This window comes from Culex pipiens, chromosome 2 (assembly GCF_016801865.2).
Source record: "Culex pipiens pallens isolate TS chromosome 2, TS_CPP_V2, whole genome shotgun sequence".
Taxonomy (NCBI): domain Eukaryota; kingdom Metazoa; phylum Arthropoda; class Insecta; order Diptera; family Culicidae; genus Culex; species Culex pipiens.
The window spans coordinates 179,074,511-179,093,858 of NC_068938.1; the positions used below are offsets into that span (position 1 = coordinate 179,074,511).

General features: G+C 34.0%; 1 protein-coding gene across 1 annotated transcript; it reads right to left on the reverse strand.

Annotated features, from left to right (window-relative positions):
- Positions 1-10,057: 10,057 nt before the first annotated feature.
- Positions 10,058-14,539, reverse strand: LOC120414966 (muscle-specific protein 20). The gene is made up of 3 exons (XM_039576298.2): positions 14,381-14,539; positions 13,950-14,282; positions 10,058-10,550 (listed from the first exon to the last, which is right to left on the reverse strand). The coding sequence occupies exons 1-3, from the start codon at positions 14,408-14,410 to the stop codon at positions 10,359-10,361; spliced, it is 555 nt and encodes a 184-aa protein (XP_039432232.1). The 5' UTR covers positions 14,411-14,539; the 3' UTR covers positions 10,058-10,358.
- Positions 14,540-19,348: the final 4,809 nt, after the last annotated feature.

The following is a 19,348-nucleotide window of genomic DNA, read 5'->3' on the forward strand; positions in this document are numbered from 1 at the left end:
TTTAGTCTCCCTAGCCTCCCAGCTGGAGTGTCCCTTGATTTGTATAAAATGTAATTTCAGTCGTCAAAAAGTTGGTATCCAACCATACAAAAAAAATAATAATTTCAAAAAATTGAGATTCGAACTCACTTCCTTTGAATACTGTGTTGCCACCGAGCTAACTAAGCTCTGTAAAAATCATTCTACTGAATGTTTATTTGAGTTTAACAGTTGCCATAGAGAGCCTCTGGCTACAGGCGGTTCACAGAACGCGTTCCAAACTTTGAAGAGAACGGCACGAAAAAGTGACGTTCTGTTTTTGGAACGAAAAGCAATGGCTCCTGCGCGGTGGGTTCAGTTCGTTTTGAAGAAAGAGAACGAACGCAGAACGGGTTCCGTTCAAATTGCATGACTGTTGAAAAGTAACGCTTTTCAACATTTTTTTGATTTAAACGATTTATTGACAAAATACATGAAAATTTGACATAAAACTTCACTCAGTGTGTGTTTTTTGGAATTGCAAAAAATGTTGTATGGAACTCGTTGCAAAACTTGATTTTTTCAGCACTTTTCGTATTTATACAACTCGGTGAACCTCGTTGGATAAATGTACGACTCGTGCTGAAAAAATCCTCTTTTTGCAACTTGTTGCATAAACTACCATTTTATTGTTCAGTATTTCCTATATAACATCATAATTTACAAAACAACTTATATTTTTAATTGATTTATCAGATGCCATTATGTATTTGAAGCTTAGAGGTTTTAAGTTAAATCATTTTTTAGGAAAAAATTACGAGGTACATAAAAAGATTATAAATAGTAATCACTGTTTTTGTAGATCGAAAAAGAGTCACTGACAGTTTAACTTTTGTAACAAATAATTAACGATAATAACAATCTCTTACTTGGAACTCAACATGCACATTTTGTTTATAACTGAGTACAAGAAAATCAAAGTGTTGCATTTAAAATAATTTAAACTAACAAAAAATGTGAAAAGAAGCTGCAACAAATTTGAAATAATCATTGATTGTTGATGTTGATGTTGATTTTAGGTAAACTAATTATCGTTGAACAAATCTCAAGAATTCAGTACAAAAATGAACTAAAAAAATGTATAGAACAAAATATAGGATTTTAATTTATTTTTCAAATATTATAAATAAAAAAACACAGAATCAAAATATTATCAACTGGTACGAATTTTCTTATACTGTATGTATTACGCCAATATGACGGAAGGTGATAATTATTGCAAATCAATGTATCTTATAAAAATGAAATATTTGTGACCTTGAAAATATTTAAAATATTTTAAAATAAATTAAAAATTTCCAGGTTAAAATATTTTCCATGTCACAGATATTTGAAAAGGACATCTTAAGCATCCTTTCCACGAAGAAATTGTTTAGATACATTGATTTGCAATAATAATCTCTTTCAGCCATGGCGTGATGTCCATGTACGTCTTAAAAAAAATAAAAACAAAAAAAGTTTCGCTTAAAATTGTCATTTTAAAAACAAGGTGCCTGTCACTGTGCTTCTTACAAATGTCAGCCTGAAAGTGAGCAAATTGAATTTTAATGTTCAAAAGATCATTAAGGCCAGATTTCTTTTAGTTTTTCATTCAAAAATAACAATTTAATATTTAAATTTATTAGCTTTAAAAAAAATATTTTCAAATTTGAGGTTAAGCAAGTAAATCCAAATTTACTTACCAAACTGTTCTTCTCAAAATGCCTCTAAACTGAAGATATTTTTTGATTTCTGTTTCCATAACGTATAAAACTTGAAACCCAGAAACTTTTTTCCGTTTATTTACTTTACTTTACTTTTACTTAACTTATTTTTCTTGAGACAAACATGACGCTTAGAGAGTATTTAAATAATCCTATTTATCAATGTTTAAAAACATTATTCAACATTTAAAAACATGTGGAGTCGGAGTCGGAGCCGGAGTCAGAGCCAACCATTTGTTGAAAGCTGGAGTCGGAGTCGGAGTCGGAGTCAGCTAATCTGAGAAAGCCGTAGTCGGAGTCGGAGTCGTTTGAAATATGACCCGACTCCGCAGGCCTGGAATTTGATTATCAAAAGTTATTCTTGATTGCTACTGGCTTCATACATACAAAAAAAAACATATGTTAAAACATTTTACTGATATCAAAATAGGACCTTAAAATTCTTGTTTTGAGATGGAATTGCTCTTAAGACTCCTGAAGAAGGCACGAGTGAAAATAAAATTAATTTAGATATCAAATTAAACTAGATGATTTCGACTACATTGAATAAACATTTAAGGGATGCCAACTTTAAAGAGAGCTTCTTAGAGCACAGTCTTTTCTATAAAAGACACCTTCAAACTTACTGTAATGATTAGAATAAGAATGAGGATGCGATGTGTTGAATAAAGAAATAAGTCTGTTTGTTTTTCTTTCAGATGCAATTCAGTCCAGACTCGATTATCCGAAGGCCCTAAAAATTTCACTTCGGATGTTTTTTTCGTTGTCTTATTTTTGATTTTTGAGCTTAAGTGAGCTACGCTAAAGTGATTGAGAATTTTTGAATCCAAGATGGCGGCCAAAGAGGCAAAGATTGATTATTGAAGAAATGCATTTTACTATTAAAAGGCAATCAACTATTCTAATTTGACTATCATGAGGTCGCTGAACTCGAATTTGGTGTCTCGAAAAAACAAAAAAAAAAATGTTCGTGATTTGATTATTCGGAGTCCCATACAAACATTCGGATAATCAAACTTCTGATAATAAAACTTCGGATAGTCAAACTTCGGATAATCGAAACTTTGTATAATCGAGGCTTCGGATAATCGAGTTTGGACTGTATCACAGCGTCTATAAGCCCAAAAATAAATGTTTATGTCGTATTTTTTCAAGCATTTGCATAAATCTTTTTTTTTTATTTGGTCAAGCTTGGAGATCTACAGGTAAACAAATTTTTTTAATACTAGGCTATTACTAGCATTAAAATTACTTTGAAACAGGGTGAATACTGAAAAAAGGATAGCTTTACAAGAAATAATTTCCAAATAGTAGTTTATGCAACAAGTTGCAAAAAGAAGTTTTTTTCAGCACGAGTCGTACATTTATCCAACGAGGTTTACCGAGTTGGATAAATACGATGAGTGCTGAAAAAAACAAGTTTTGCAACGAGTTGCTTACAACATTTTTTGCAATTCCGAAAAACGCTTTTTGAATGGAATTTTATGTCAATTATTCATGTGTTAAGTAAACTCACCGTTCAAAACAAACAAATATTGAAAAATGTTACTTTTCGATACTAGTGCTGAAAAGTTCAACTTTTCAGCACCCATTTCAGTGCTGAAAAGTTGAACTTTTCAGCACTGGTGTTGAAAGGTATTAATTTTCCATTTTGTTATTCTTGGTAGGGAAAAGTAGGCCGTTTCGTTGCTCCAGAAGGACAGGAAAAGTTGACAGTTTCACAGCGGGATTGCAAAAATTAACTTAACAAACTTACGCTGAAAACCGGTATCATTGATTTTACAGAAAGTCCCTAAAATATCGGTCAATTCAGAATACGCAATAAATAATAACTCATTTGACCAGAAAATTGCTCATGATGCATTATTGTATTAAATTTTTCACATTTTGCCAACAAACCCTCAATAAACAAAAATTTCACACATTGTTGAGCATTGCTTCCCTCACCAAATCATCAAAATTATCACATCGCAAGTTAAAACATAAATTTCCTCTCGTTTGAATTGCGAAGAGCACTCGCTGAATATCTCAAGTACAGGTGATTGAGGGAAAACAGCATATTTATACACACACAACAACCACTTCGAAGTGGCCACACACCGAGGAACGTGTGGAGAATTCTATTTTGGACCGTGATGAACCGTGAGCGGTATTAGTCGACGGCTATTTTTGGAATACCCCACTCGGAACGCGCGCTCCAATATTGCAAACATCTCCCTTCTCGTCACTCCAAAGTGCCCTCCAGAAATCGGCTAGTTGATGGATACTTTGCAGATTATTTCTAAAGACGCGTCAAACGCACCTGTCTTCCCTTTTTACCCCTCTTTCCGTTGAAGAATATCCATTCCTTTTTTTCTGAATTTCCGCATAAAATTCGGAAAAAAAAACATTCTTTGTGGATTGTTATTTATTGGGTATTAAATTTCGGTGCTTTTTGCCATTTTAATGGCGCTAAGTAATGAGATATGAGCCGGAAGGAGCCAAGGAGATTAGGCAGTTTGTGATCATAAATTACGGCCTGTTTTGTGACGGACCAAGCTGACCTTTAATACTGTATTTTATATTTGTTTTCAATTTTGCGAATGTTCTAATTTATAACGTTGAATTTGAACTTTTTATTATTGATTGAAACTTTAAAAAATGTTAACTTGGGTAAATACAGACTACAGTCTGAATTGGGACAACAGTTTTTGAAGCACCCAAAAGCTTCAAATTAACTGTTTGTTTTAACCCTAAATAATCATAAATAGGCAAATATTTTGCAAAAACATTTATGAAACCGCTGTCACCATTCTCCCAGAGAATCGCGATTCAACGCAGACGACAGTGTAGTTGTAAATTTTGAATAATCACGTATCTACAATGTATCGTGCTGCTCCATCTAGACATTCAAGCAATAATATTTCTGCTATAAAAGTTTTTCCATGGGAGGAACATCACGAAAAAGCGTTTCTTTACCTTGAAAGCTATTCGTTTCTTGCTTTTTGAGCTTTTTATTTGTGCTTTTTGAAAGAAAACTGCGCATGATCGTAACGGTTCTGAAATGGTGCTTTGATTTTTGATTTCCAAAAACTGTTTACAAAATAAATCTAATTTTATTACCAGCGTTTATCGTTTCAAAATCATCCATCATTTTTTGTTTGAAATTTTTCCCAGCTAGATATTGAATGCTACCTAAAAGTAATTCTCTTGGAAAATTGTTAATTAATTTTATTTAATTTCAGCTTCAGCTTGGAGATGAGAGATGAAAAAAGAGCCAAAATTACACCAATTTACCTTTAATGTCTTGAACGATGCTTTTTATTGAAAATTGAGCTTAGGTATTTATCATATTTTTTCTTTATTTAAGAATCTATATAAAATGTTTTTTATGCGATTCATAGTATTTTCCCTTTATGAAAAATTGATCATTCACTTTTGAAAAAGTGGGTCGCAGGGATGGAATAATCGCAAACAAATCTTTTTCACTTGTGAACTTTCTTCACACGCGAAAGAGAGTGGATAAATCGATACGTTAACCTTTAATAAATCCAGAGGCGCATTCTTAATTCATAATCTTCACCTTCGAGAGCGCCACCAGGCTTTTTAATACTTTAATTTCAACCTCAAAAGCTCATTTATAAGTGTTCCGATCAATTTCCGATCAAATTTATGTTTTTTTTCAAAAATGAAGTGAAAAACTGTAAGCTTGGTAAGTGTTATTTTGCGAGAGTATCGAGAAATTAAAAAGAGAGTCTTGGGTTCGAGTCTCGGTACCGGTATTTTTTATTTTTTGATAGATGAACTTTTTTTTTAGATGAACCCATGAGTAAAGTACTTTCGGTTAATTCGGGATTTATCCTCTCAGTCCGCACACAGCACCATTCTCGTATGCCGATGTCCAGTTCTGGGTGTAAGGTTTTTAACCTCAAAAATGAAACTTTAGTTATAAGTACTAACTAGTACAAATCAGTCAATTTATAATACAATTAATTTTATTTGAGGTAAATAACAAACCCCAATTGAAAACTAAATAACAAAACTAAGAAAATTACTTTTAAAAATCATTTAGCCCCGATTAGTGCACACTTTTTCCCCACATAAGTGGCAAAGGTGCGCACTTCATTTTTTTAGAGCAATTGTCTGTGTTCGAGCCTGACAGCGCCAGCTCGAAGAAAATTTGGTTTGGTTTTGGCAGCACTGCGCTTGCTGTGATGACAACTGCCACGAAGGTGGCAACCCAGCCTGCGTCGTTGCCAACAGCGGAAAAGACGCGCGCAACGACGTGTGCTCGGCAACAAGCGAGACAGAACTGGCAACAGCGCGTCGACTACGACGCCGTAAAGAGAGGAAGGGATCGCGCGAAACGACGTGCGCGGCAACAACGCGCCGTTGACGACGGCCTGAGCGAGAGAGCGAAAGGGAGAACGAAGGACGCACGACGACGATTGTGAGAGAAGATTTTGGCGCGCAACGAAGGAGGAGAGAACAAGAAATGTGCGCGAAACGAGCAAGTCCATCGCAAGCAGCAGAACCGGTCGGACGTCAAGTCGAGCGCGTCGCGATCGTCGGAAGAGACGCTAGTTTTTACCACTAAAATTAAGTTATGTTTAGTAAATAGATTAGTGAAGAGAAATTCTAGTGTTTTTGTTTGCTTGCGGTAATTCCGACCCTCCAAAACTGGTTCCCCAAGTCCGCCGGCATTGAAGTGCAAATCTACAGTCCGCTACGAACAGTCTGGTTCTTGAGATGTAAGCGATTTGAGGTAAAACCTAGTACTACGTTTTGAAGGCAATGGATAAGGGTACCGTTTTGCATTTACAACGAATTAAAAATATTGTATGGTCACCGCACAGTGTTCGGAATGGCAAAATTAAGTGGAATAAATTGATAACTCCTTTATTTGACGTCCTAGCCAAATGGTGTCTTCGGAAGAGTTGTTGTACTTGATAAGGGCTATCTTTTGAAGTTATTGACATACAGGGTGACGACCTTACAGGGTTTCAACCAAAAACTAACTTTGTTGGATGACGTTGTAGGGCTTTGGTGTCTTGAGCAAAGTTGTAGAGGAGAAAATTTCATGAAAGTTTGTTCAAGGCACCAAATTTGTAGCTCTTAATCTACTCGAGATATACGCCATTTTTGCAAAAATGGTCCAAAAAAGCACTTTTTTGGTGATAACTCAAAATGTTAGCATTTTAGCGGCCTACTATGTTCTGAAGAGTTCTTTATGACATAAAATTACACATCTTTGCCGAAGACAGCAAAATGTTTTAAGGCTTTATTGAAGTGTTATAACCATTTTTATGTGATTTTGAGCATATATTCAAGTTGCTATGTTTTCAAAATGGCGCATTTTGGCGCAAAACCGAACAATGCTTCTGAAAGTACACACTTTCAACTACATTCCCTGAAAATATCTCCGTGTCTATCCGTGTCTATTTTTAGATATCTCGATTTGAATTTGACGGTTTTTAATCTATCTATTTATAAATGGTAATCGAAATCATATTGAATACGAGTTGAAAATCGGTGGATTGAAGGGAAAATTGATCAGTTTTTATGGAAAAAACTTTGTCTATAAAAAAATACGACAACCTTTCCAAACTGACCAACTATAAAAGGAAATATTTAATTTTAAATACGAACAATGATTTAAAATTTTAATTTACAATATTTTTGGGCTAAACATGTTTTTATTCATAATTTTAGAATGTGTGTCATAATTTTAAGCATAAACAATGTATTTTCCATAGGGACCATCCACAAACCACGTGGACACTTTTTTGGAAATCTCAACCCCCTCCCCCCCCCCCATCGTGGACAATTGTCCATACAAAAAAAAACTTTTTTGTATGGAGCGTGGACAATCGCCCCCCCCCCCCCCCCTTAAGTGTCCACGTGGTTTATGGATGGTCCCATAGAAATCGATCAATTTATCGATTATTACCACGTTCTCAATAAGAATCCGCAATAAAATATAAATAAATTGATTAAAAACCGTCAAATTCAAATCGAGATATCTAAAAATAGACACGGAGATATTTTCAGGGAATGTAGATGAAAGTGTGTACTTTCAGATGTATTGTTCGGTTTTGCGCCAAAATGCGCCATTTTGATAACATAGCGACTTGAAAATAGGCTCAAAATCACATAAAAATGGTTATAACTCTTCAATAAAGGCTCAAAACATATGCTGTCTTCGGCAAAGATGTGTAATTTTGTGTCATAAACAACTCTTCAGAACATAGTAGGCCGCTAAAATAATAACATTTTGAGTTATCACCAAAAAAGTGCTTTTTTGGACCATTTTTGCAAAAATGGCGTATATTTCTAGTAGATTAAGAGCTACAAATTTGGTGCCTTGAACAAACTTTCATGAAATTTTCTCCTCTACAACTTTGCCGAAGACACCAAAGCCCTACAACGTCATCCAACAAAGTTAGTTTTTGGTTGACACTCTGCAAGGTCGTCACCCTGTATGTCAATAACTTCAAAAGATAGTCCTTATCAAGTACAACAACTCTTCCGAAGACACCATTTGGCTAGGACGTCAAATAAAGGAGTTATCAATTTATTCCACTTAATTTTGCCATTCCGAACACTGTGCACCGGTGATAGAACGATTGTCATTAGGAGCGCACCTTTACCCCACTCTACTCTACAGTTTGACATTGCCGGCATTTCGTTCGCCATCACAAATCGAACGTGGCGAAAAAAATACTCTAACCGTTTAATACCGTTTATCACTTCCACACCAATTGCAACTGAATACTCCTTCTGTGCTCTCTCTCTTACTTGAATAGGCTTGTACAGCGAATACCTGAAAAGAATGATTGCACTTTTTCTCTTAAAACTGACTCATGACGCATTTGACAATTGACAGCAATTTTCACCATGCCAAATACAAATTTACGGCAAACTGTGTTTTTTTAGATTCTCTCCTCTTTGAATTTATTCGCTCGTGACTCGGGTCGACGGATGGAGAAGTCAAAAAAATCACGATGTAGATATTTGTTTCGCTGGGTGAAGAGATTTACAAAGACGCTGGCAGTTAGAGAGTCGTGTTCGCTCGCGAATGGTTCCGCGCTCCAGTCGGCAGACATTCGTTCGGCGATGAGTGGGTGATTCCTGATCTTTCAGGAAATGGTCGAATTTTCACTTTCTGAAAACTGTCCCATAAAATCTGCCTTACCTAATCTAATCTATATGCTTTGGTCGTACGTCGTCTGACATGTAGAAGAAAATTACGTTTTAATGTTTGACTTGAAGTGAAATAGGAAAGTGTACAATATTTAGGAGACCACAAAAAAAATAAGAATTTAGAAGATTTGACGACAAAATTTAAAAAAATATTTTATGTTATTGGCAATACATAAAAAGTTAAAATTAGTACTAAATGCTTTTGATTCATATGTCATTGTACATCAAATTATTTTTTTTCTTTTTTTATCTAAGATATCTTGTGGATTTTACAACTTCAGTCTTTAAAAGCAGTTTCAAAGGAAATACAGTGATTTTTTAAATGTATTGCAGACGAAAAATAAAATGGCTGCAAGCAATCTGTCGAAATTTATTTTACAGTAGCATTATTTTGGAAATGTTTTGTCCAAAATACAAATGTGTTAAGAAATTACAATCTCGGCTTAATATCAATATTTCAAACAGCATAATTTTAATAAAGTAATTATTTGGAGAAAAATTTAAAACATAATTTACAATTCTCTTAATCCAATCTTGCATCAGTTTCTTCAAAAACAGTGTCATGTGCCATCCCTTAGTCCAATCTACCTCAAAACCCTTTCTACTAACCGAATCCGGTCAAATCAAGAAACAAAAACTATCCCCAGTGATCATTGCTCCAAGCTCCACAATTTAAATATAGTTTCGTGATGTGAGCACACACCTCACGCCGAGCAGCGGAAAAAACCAACACAAACTATATTGCGGGCGGGCCACATTTGAAGGATTCTCCACGCCCTCGACTTCCACACACGCGCTGGCTGGCTGGCTGGCTGGCCGGTTGGATGTTATTACTCAGCTGTCGAAAATAAACCAAAATTTGTGAAACGTGCCAGTTGCGTTGCGGCATGTGCCGAAATGGTCTGGAAAGCGTGCTCAAATGTCAAGACTTTTTCTTCTTCTTCAATTTGGCTTTGGTTGTGAAATCGACCAAAGTGGAAAATTTCGTGCGGGTTTAGGGAAATTTCTCAATGTTTTCTTTTGTGGAAATGTTTGTTTATTTGTGTATTGTTTGTTTATTTATTTTTTTGTACGAATATATTTTCAAATTTGATACTTTGTGCAATACAAAAAAGTGATTTCCTCCTCCAAACTGCTAATACGTTAAGGTACAAAAATCGTACTGATAATTCATGCTTCAAAATGATATTATGAGACGATTTAACGTTTAATACAAGATTTTTCTTCCTCTGCGTCCGGCTACATACCATAATGCGGGGTAGTCTCTCTCTATAATAGTTACAGTTTAAATAAGTCAGGGGGTATTTGGATTTGATTACGCGAACCTTAAGCCACAATCAATCAAATAATACGAATAAATAAACAGAAAAGTTTAAAATTACACATATAAATAGAGAAAACCAGGCCAATAAAAATATGTAGACAAAAAACCGAAACTCAGAAAACTGTTGGTGTTCACTTTCCGAGGATGATCTTGCGACCGGCACCGATGTTCTGGCCGGCCTGGGACGCGCCCTTGTTCTGGCCGGCCTGCAGTCCGATGATGCTCTGGCCGGCGTTCAGCGTTTCCTCGGAGAAGTTGCGTTTGCACTCGTCGGCGGGCTTCGGCCCCAGGAACGGGCCCTGGAATTCCGGGTGTTTGTAGCACTGGAGAAGAAGAGAGAGAAAATAAGTCTTTTGAACTATGATTTAGAGGGAATTTTTTAAAATGGTCTAATATTTTTTTTCTTTAACAGCATGAAAATTATAATAGTAGATAAAGGTTTATCGCTGGTTATATTTTTTTAATACTTTCATAATACCACTGACCCACTTTTATTTTTGTTTGAATCCGCATCCGAAGGTAAAATTAATCATAAATTATTGAAAAGTTGATTTGAAAATAAAAAAAATGATGTACATTACACCAAATGTTTAAAAATGATTTTTATTTTTTGACAATTTTTGCCAATAGCATAACACTTATCAGGTCTTGTTCAATATTTAATAAAAAAATTTTTCAGAGGTTGGTTTGAGCACACACTTAAACTTTTTTTAAAATCTATTTTCAGTGCATTAAAATATTACTTTTCATCTATTAACAAAACAAATTTGAAGACTTTTGGTTGTAGCTATGCCGAGATATAGCTATTTGAAGTTAGCAGTTTCCAAAAACGGGTGCCACGATATCTCAACATGGCTTCGACCAAATTGGCTCAAAATTTTGGTGAAGACTCGTTAAACCGGCCTCGTGTGCATGACGAAAGCCGATTTTCAAAAAATTTATTTAAAAAAAAGATAAAAATATTTTTCTGTTTTTCATAAAAAAAATCGTCAGTTTTTGATTTTTGTATTTTTTGAAAATTCAAAATTTCAAAATTGGGCATCGTCATGCACACGGAATATGTCTTGGGAGTCTTCACCCAAAATTTCAGCCAATTTGGTCCGTCCCATCTCGATATATCGTGGCACCCCTAAATTAACTTGGTGTTCAGAGAAAAACGCTCAGAAAGTTAGACAGTTTGCTGTGCGTATGGCAAAACTCTGAGCTTAAATCGTCTCTAACTCAGTTAAATCATGAAATACCTTATGAAACTTTCAGGAGTGTTTGAAAATCATCTTTTAAGTTGATTTAATAATTTTTTTGTAATATGAAATTTTGTGATTTTCTACATGTATATAACCCCTTAATATACATCTTGTTTTGTTTTATTTTTATTTATACAAAGGGAAACAGAAGAGACCAAAATTCTCCATAATCAGTCGTTCTGGAAGCAATTTTAATTAGTACAAACGGATACTGAAAGGGTGGGTCTCGTGGCGCAGGGGTAGCGGCTTCGGCTGCCGATCCCGATGATGCTATGAGACGCGGGTTCGATTCCCGCCTTATCCACTGAGCTTCTATCGGATGGTGAAGTAAAACGTCGGTCCCGGTTTCTCCTGTCTCGTCAGAGGCGCTGGAGCAGAAATCCCACGTTAGAGGAAGGCCATGCCCCGGGGGGCGTAGTGCCAATAGTTTCGTTTCGGATACTGAAAATATCCCTTACAAATTTTGTAATCTAATTATGAGTTTAAAATAAAAAATGTTCCAAGTAATATTCTAAAAAGTTTGGTTTTTTATTTTAAATTGTTTATTACCAAAATTATTTATTTCAATATTTGATCATTTTGGTCCAAAAACTTCTTTGAGCGTTTTAAAAAACAAAGCATTTATGGCGATCAAGTTAAGCAAATTTAATGACATGACAAAAGATAAATCTGGGGTTCACAGAGACATTTTTTGAAGTTTTTAAATAGATTAATAATTTTAAAATTCTATCCACTGTAAAACTGGGGAGCTAATTTGAATATTACCTAATAACAACTGCACCAATGTAATTGTTAAAGCAACCTAATAAAATGAAATGAAATGAATATCACCTAATGGCTTCATTATTCCGATTTTTTAAATTAAAAATTTAAAATCAATACTGAAGAGTACTTTTTTAAAGGCATCGGGCAACGATTATTTTTAGTTTTTCTTTTTATTTTTTTTTGTTTTAATGAAACATTGTGTTTACTTTTTTATGACCAATGACCAGAGAAGTAATTTTGCATCATTAGCTCGTCCTTACAACTTTTGGATATGTTTTACATGACAAAATGTAGCATTTTTTAAGCTATGACACAAATTGAGCAATATTCTTTTGGTAGTGTTGCCATTTTTAAAAAAAACTCTATTTTTGAAAAACATGGAAAAAATAAGTGAACATTTTAACTTAAATCTTATTTAAGCTAATTCTAGCGCAGCCATCAATTAATAATATTTTGACTTTTTTAGATGTAAAATCAAACTTGCAATCAAATATTACTCTAATTAAATTTCGATACCGTACCCGAGATTTTCGAATAATATCCACAGATTTATTTTGCTAATAACGTGACTTTTTTACCTGGGAAAAAAAAATAAAAAAATTAACGAATTTTCACCGAAATTGCGTCCGATTTTCAATGAAAAAAAAAAGGAACTCTTGCAAAAATTTCTGAGCTTTCGATCAAAAACATTTTCAAAATTTTCAGATTAGACCTGACATTTGATATGGCCGAAAAAAAATGTTATTGGGTTTTTCAAATGCTCAAATGAAAAAACAACAATAAAATATGTTTATTTAAGAGATCAGAAAACTTCACGAAACTTTCATTTTTTACCATTGAAAATCGGACGCATATTTAACAAGTTTTTGTCCTTTAAGGACTTAACGCTATATTGTTGGAATTTTTCTATACCTTTTCGAAAAATAAATTTTAGGTGATAATCAAACTTGGAAGTCAAGGTAAAAATATACTTTTCAGTTGCAAATTTTAATGTACTCCTTAAATGAAATCAAAATATTAAATTGTAAAATAAAATTTGAATAATAAACTTAATATATTTTTTTAAATTCTCAAAGCTTTTGTCATTGAACATGAGATTTTTCAAAATAGTAATTTTGCACAATACATTTTTTTGTGGGAAAGTCGATAAAAATGGGTAATTTTGCTTAGATTGTAACTATTTCTTTCCAGGATGCAACACCTACTACGTTGTCGATACACCAAATCGATCAGAAAATCGCAAGATACAGAGTTCGCAAATTACAGATTTTTGAATATTTCAATAGCCTTTTGTATGGCGACCTTTTGAAATTATATGAAGTTTTGTATGAAGAAACTAAAGATGGAGAATTACTTCTTTGTTCATAGAAAAAATACACAAAATGTTTCATCCAAATAAAAAAATGCTTATTCTCGGATGAACTACTACAGATGATTCCACAGATTAAACGTTGTTCTATTCTCTTACTATCTTGAACACATTGTTGAAACAATTTGAATGCAAAGCATTCCAACTTTGCTGTTTATTATGTAGTAGACAACTTCAGAATTTGACACAAAATTTATATTGATAGTTCCAGTCGCTCAAAAGATATTTAAATACTTGTAAAACAAGTCTTGGAGCATCATCCCGGTTGATGTGCACCGTTGACTTCTTCTGCAAAACACCACGCTTCTCCATCAAACACCACTCTGAACTGTAGACTAACTCACCGCTCGTCCCAGCGCGAATATCGAGCTCGTGACCTGGGCAATGTCCTTCTTCTCGTACAGGTCCACCGTCTGGAACACGTCCAGGTCGGGCACGCCGTACTTCTTGATGGCCTGCTGGAACATGTTGATGTTCTCCATCATTTTGAACTGCGACCCGGAGGTGTTCACCTTCGGCACGGCGCCGGGGCTCAGCTTGTTGATCACTTTGCACAGGATGAGCCCGTCTCGGAGGGCGTCCTCGTACAGGACTCCGGCCGGGAATTTCTCACCGAGGACCTCCTCCATCCAGTACTGGGCTTCCTTGTCCTTTTCCAGATCGCGCTTACCGGCAATCTGAACGTGGTGGAGAAGTTGGTTATTTCTTCAAATTCAACACTTTTGTACATTTTTCCACTCTCAATAATTACACTGTTTGTTCACGCGAAACCTACCTTTGCACGAACTTGACGCTCCAAAGCCATTTTTCTCTAAACTTTGATTTTCTTTTACACTGTTGCACACTAAAACACTTCACAAATCTTCACAGATTTTTAACTATAATAAGAGAGGAGATCGCACTTGCTTCTTCGTTGAATCACTGCTCGGAACTGATGTCCATGGGGTCGGGGCGAATCGCTTTTAAACTTTGATTGACTTGGCCAGCCGAACTGCCGAGCGCGCCGAACGGATTGGCTTGGCGCACTTTCGTGGAGTCTGACGGTGGTGGGCATGCGCAGATGACGGCGACGGTTTGGAGAAAGAACATGCGCGCACGCGCACACACACACGTTGTGGCTGATTTCTTGGGGGAAATGGTTTGGCGCAAAAATACAGTGACGAGCTTTGTTTTTCCAACGAGGAATCGGAACGCCACGGTGGTCGATTTCCGTTTTCCGTGAATGTGATGCTGACGCTTGTGAGAGAAATGTGAAAGAGTTTTTAACAGCCATGATTTTTTGAAATGTGCTTTATAAGTGAAGAAGGAAAATTGTTGGAATATTGTGCCCGCAATAGTTTATGTTCTATCCGAACCTAAATTTTCAGAGAATTTAGATGTGCATCAATATGACAAAAAATATGACACTTTTTGACAAAAAATATGTGACAACTATTTTTTTCTTGAATAAGTGATCAAATCAGGAATATCAATATGATTGTTCGCCAATATTTTTCCAAAATACTAATAAGTTTGATAAATCCTATCATAATTTAATAAAGGGTGGTAATCGCTTCAATCTAAAAAAAATCAGATTCACAAAAGGAAATAACATATTGAGTTAAATATAAGAAATAATTTCAAAAGGTCAAATAGACCCCTTACTAACAAAATAACACATTTTTTTTGGGAAATTTAATGTCCTTTTCGAATCTACATTGACCCAGAAGGGCATTTTTTTCATTTTGAACAAAAAATTTCATTTTAAAATTTCATGTTTTTTGTCTAACTTTGCAGGGTTATTTTTAAGAGTGTAAAAATGTTCTAAAAAGTTGTAAAGCAGACAATTACAAAAAACGTAAGGGCTTATAAACATCACGAGTTATCACGATTCTGCTAAAAAAGTTTTGAATAAGTTGGTCGTCGTTGATCATGGCCGTTCATGGTCACGCGCGACAGACACGGACGACGAAACGCATAAAGTAACTTTTTCAAAACTTTTTTTTCGTAAAATCGTGATCACTTTCTTTTTCTTAATTTTTCTCTTCCAACTCCTTTCAATTTCTGTTCTTTTATAAAAACATGATTTAAAATTACACAAAACTTTTAGAATCGGCAATACACAGTAAAAAATCATGGTAATATTACATCTGGGAAGGGGTAGATCTTTTATGTTTAAAAAAAGTGTAATTTTACTTCTGAAAATGTGCAATTTTACCACTTTTCTGGTGTAATGTCACTTTTTCAGTCTAAATTTTACATCATAGACAAATGTTTCCTCTATTCAATGATACTTGAATATGAAAGAATGAAAAGTGTGATCTTTAAAGGGTTTTAGCGATACTTTTTGCTTATGGGCCTGATGGGCCTGATGTATGACCCAAAAATGAGAATTTTCAAAACTTGTCTATAATTTTCGAATGGTAGTAAGAATCATTTTCCCATCACCAACCAAAAAAATATTTTTGAATGGGTTAAAAGAACACAAGCTTCAAATAAATGTATTTTTGCCGCTATTGACACCGATCAGCCGAAGGACAAAAACTTAAGCAGGTATTAGACTGTGACAAACATACAAATATGTTTGTCTCAACAGTTTGCAGTACGGCAGTTTGCCTGCTTTGTTTGTTGGCTTCATCCATATAGTACTATCGTAGTACGTCACGATAAAATCAGCCAAGGGGAACAATTTGAAGGTTGATTCATTCAATTATTGATATTGGAATATTCTTATATTAGTTTATCAAGAAACCAACATTTTGATCAAAAGTGTTGTGCATAACGAAATATTTTATTCATTTTTTAATTGCTAGAACTTTCAAATATTTTGTTAATTTGTCCACTTGGATATTTTGCATGGTCTCTGTTAAATTTTACATTTTTCTATCTTTGGAGAAATATTTTTCAGAGGGTAACAATGTTCCACAAAGTTGAAGAGCAGACAATTACAAAATAAATGAAAAATAAACATTAGTGGATTGTTTGTAACCCGTTTTGCATCAAGAGTTATCGCGATTTTGAAAATAATTACATTTTTTCTTTTATCGAATTTTGTTGTAATATGTTTTATAACAGAATGAGTTATTCTTCGAACAAGTCTCGGTTATTATTTTGTGTTATACAGCAATAATTTGTTCGATCAAAGAGCTGAAATATTGCATTTTCAGTATTCGAATAAATGCTGAAATAGTGGTTTACGAAACAAAGTGCAAGAATGATTTTTTTTAGTACGAATCGAGTTGTACAACGAGTTTTTTTGCAATTCACGCTTTGAATGGGATTTTAGGTCAAACGTCTGTGTTCTTAGTCAATTCACGCAAAATTCACACAAAATCATATCGAAAAGGATTGCTTTTCAATACAAGTGCTGAAAAGTCCAACTTTATTGCACCCATTTGAGTGCAAATTCAATGCAGATTAGTACATATCTCGCTTACTTTTTCAAAAGTTGCTATGTACATAGGAAACCCATGGCGCATTGGTTGTTTTGAAAAAGTAATCTAGATATATTTTATTTTGCCTTGTATCCAAGACTGTCCAAAACTCTTTAACTCTGTTATTTTTTGTGAAGAAAAGTAGGCCGTAGGCGGAAAGTAATGATGTTATGCCGATGAAAAGTAGGTTGTTTTGTCAATCGAGTGTGACAGTTAGTAGTTTAACAACGAAATCGCCAACACAAATTTTCACCTTGGAAAGCTTTGTTATTCAAAACATTTCAATTCCTTTTGTCATAAATTTAGTCATTCATATTAAACTTATTATTGGTTTGTTTTGACATTAAACCTACCCCTTTTTCTTTTTTTCTGGTGCACGGAGAGACCGGCCGGGGCAAATCTAAGAAAATCTTGGTTAATTTAACTAAAAGTATGGGTTAATTTTTTACACAGCTTTTTTTCAACAATCGATTGCTGATTTTGTTAACCCGAAATTGCTGACCACCAGTAACTAAAATTAACTAAAAAAATAGTTGGAATTGCAATTTTTGTTGGTTAAATGGCCGAAAAAAATTCTAGCAGTCGACTGCTAGAATATTTTTTTCAGAAAATTAACTAAAAATTTCTTGTTTTCAGCTGAAATATTGTGGAATATTCTGTTAAAAACTGGCTGGGATATATTTTTCAACTATTTTTCAACAATTTTTTTCGTTGTATCATCCGAAATATTTTTGCATGCAGCAAATTATTAGTGGTTTGTAACAAAACATTTCTTAATTAGACATAATTTATGTAAGTGTTGATATATATTTTCTTTAATTATCTAACGATATAGGCTGGGCCGAATTTCTAGCTATATTTTAACTAATGTCTTACTTGAATACAAAAAAAATATTCATACATGTAGTCAATAATTAGCTGTTGTTAGCAATATTTTTATTGAATTTGCAGTAAATTTTATAATAATGCCTCACAAATTAATGCTGAGTTTTTTTTATTTTCGCATTTATTCTGCCTAAAAATTTAACGTTTTGTACTGTTTTGTTTTTTTTTTTTGCATTAAGTTGTTAAATTACTGTTAAAAAGCATCAAAACATTTTTTTTTAACTGTTGTTATAAAACATGTAAAGTTTGACTAATGTTTAAAAAAATTACATTGCATTAATCTAAAAAAAATAATAAAAAAGCATATTACAAATTTCTCGTGAATTCCTTAAAAATAGAAACCGAGCAAAATTTCACCAAGTTTTAAGCTTATATTTTTATTATCTTGTATAAAATTAAGTGTTGTATTCACTTACCGTCACTGTGAAATCATCCGATAAGTCATCATCATCTACAACGGTCTCAGGACACAGAATTTTCACCAAAGTGAACCTTTTGCTGCAAATAAACATTTGGAATTTATTGATAATTTAATACAAAATTCTTAATTTCGGCTATAAACTGTAAAAAGGAACGTAAATAAATGTAATTATAATGAGGAAAGAAGAAAAATCAATAATGCTACTTACCAAGCTTGCATTAATTTAACAATTACTTTTGGCAACACACTTTCACTGCATTTGGTTCTATTTATACAACGTACTCCGAATCCTGAAAAATATATTTTGAGTTTAACTTACCAGTTTATTGAGCAGTCGTATTGCAACAAAACATTCAAAATAATAATTATCTTCTTTTATAAATTTTATATATTTTTTTTTTGATATTTTACTTCATCTCTATTTTTTATGTTGTCATGCATTTCTATGTATTTTATAATTGATGATTCTGAAAAAAAATAATGTTTCATTAAGATTTTATCCGTCGTAAGCGTGAAGCTTTTTTAAATGATTCAGTTTTCTAATAAGAATCACATTAGATAAATTATTGTGCAAAAATAAACCTACACTTACTTGGATTAACCAACATTTTTGTTAAATTTGCCCGGGCTGCTCCATCCGTAAAGAGTTGGCCCGCATCTCCATTCTACTGCCCTCTCTTTCCATCAAACATTCTTATAACGTGTTCAGCTCACTCGCATTAGAGGTCCTCATGGCGAAGGTCGTCCTGTTGCTCTTCATAGTTTATCACCTGCAAAGAAATCATCAACAAACCTACTCACCAATTCCACCTCCCCAGTTGCGACACTTTGATTTGCCACTTCAACATTAGCCAAGTAGTGTAATTTTCACTTTTCCTCTCACTTCATAATTAACAACACAAACTCAACAAATCGACCGCTCTCGTTCGGATCCTGACTTCAAATGACAGACGTAAACAAACCCAAGTTCATCTTTTAAATATTCAACCAATTGTTAATTATATTCAACCAAAATAATTCTTGA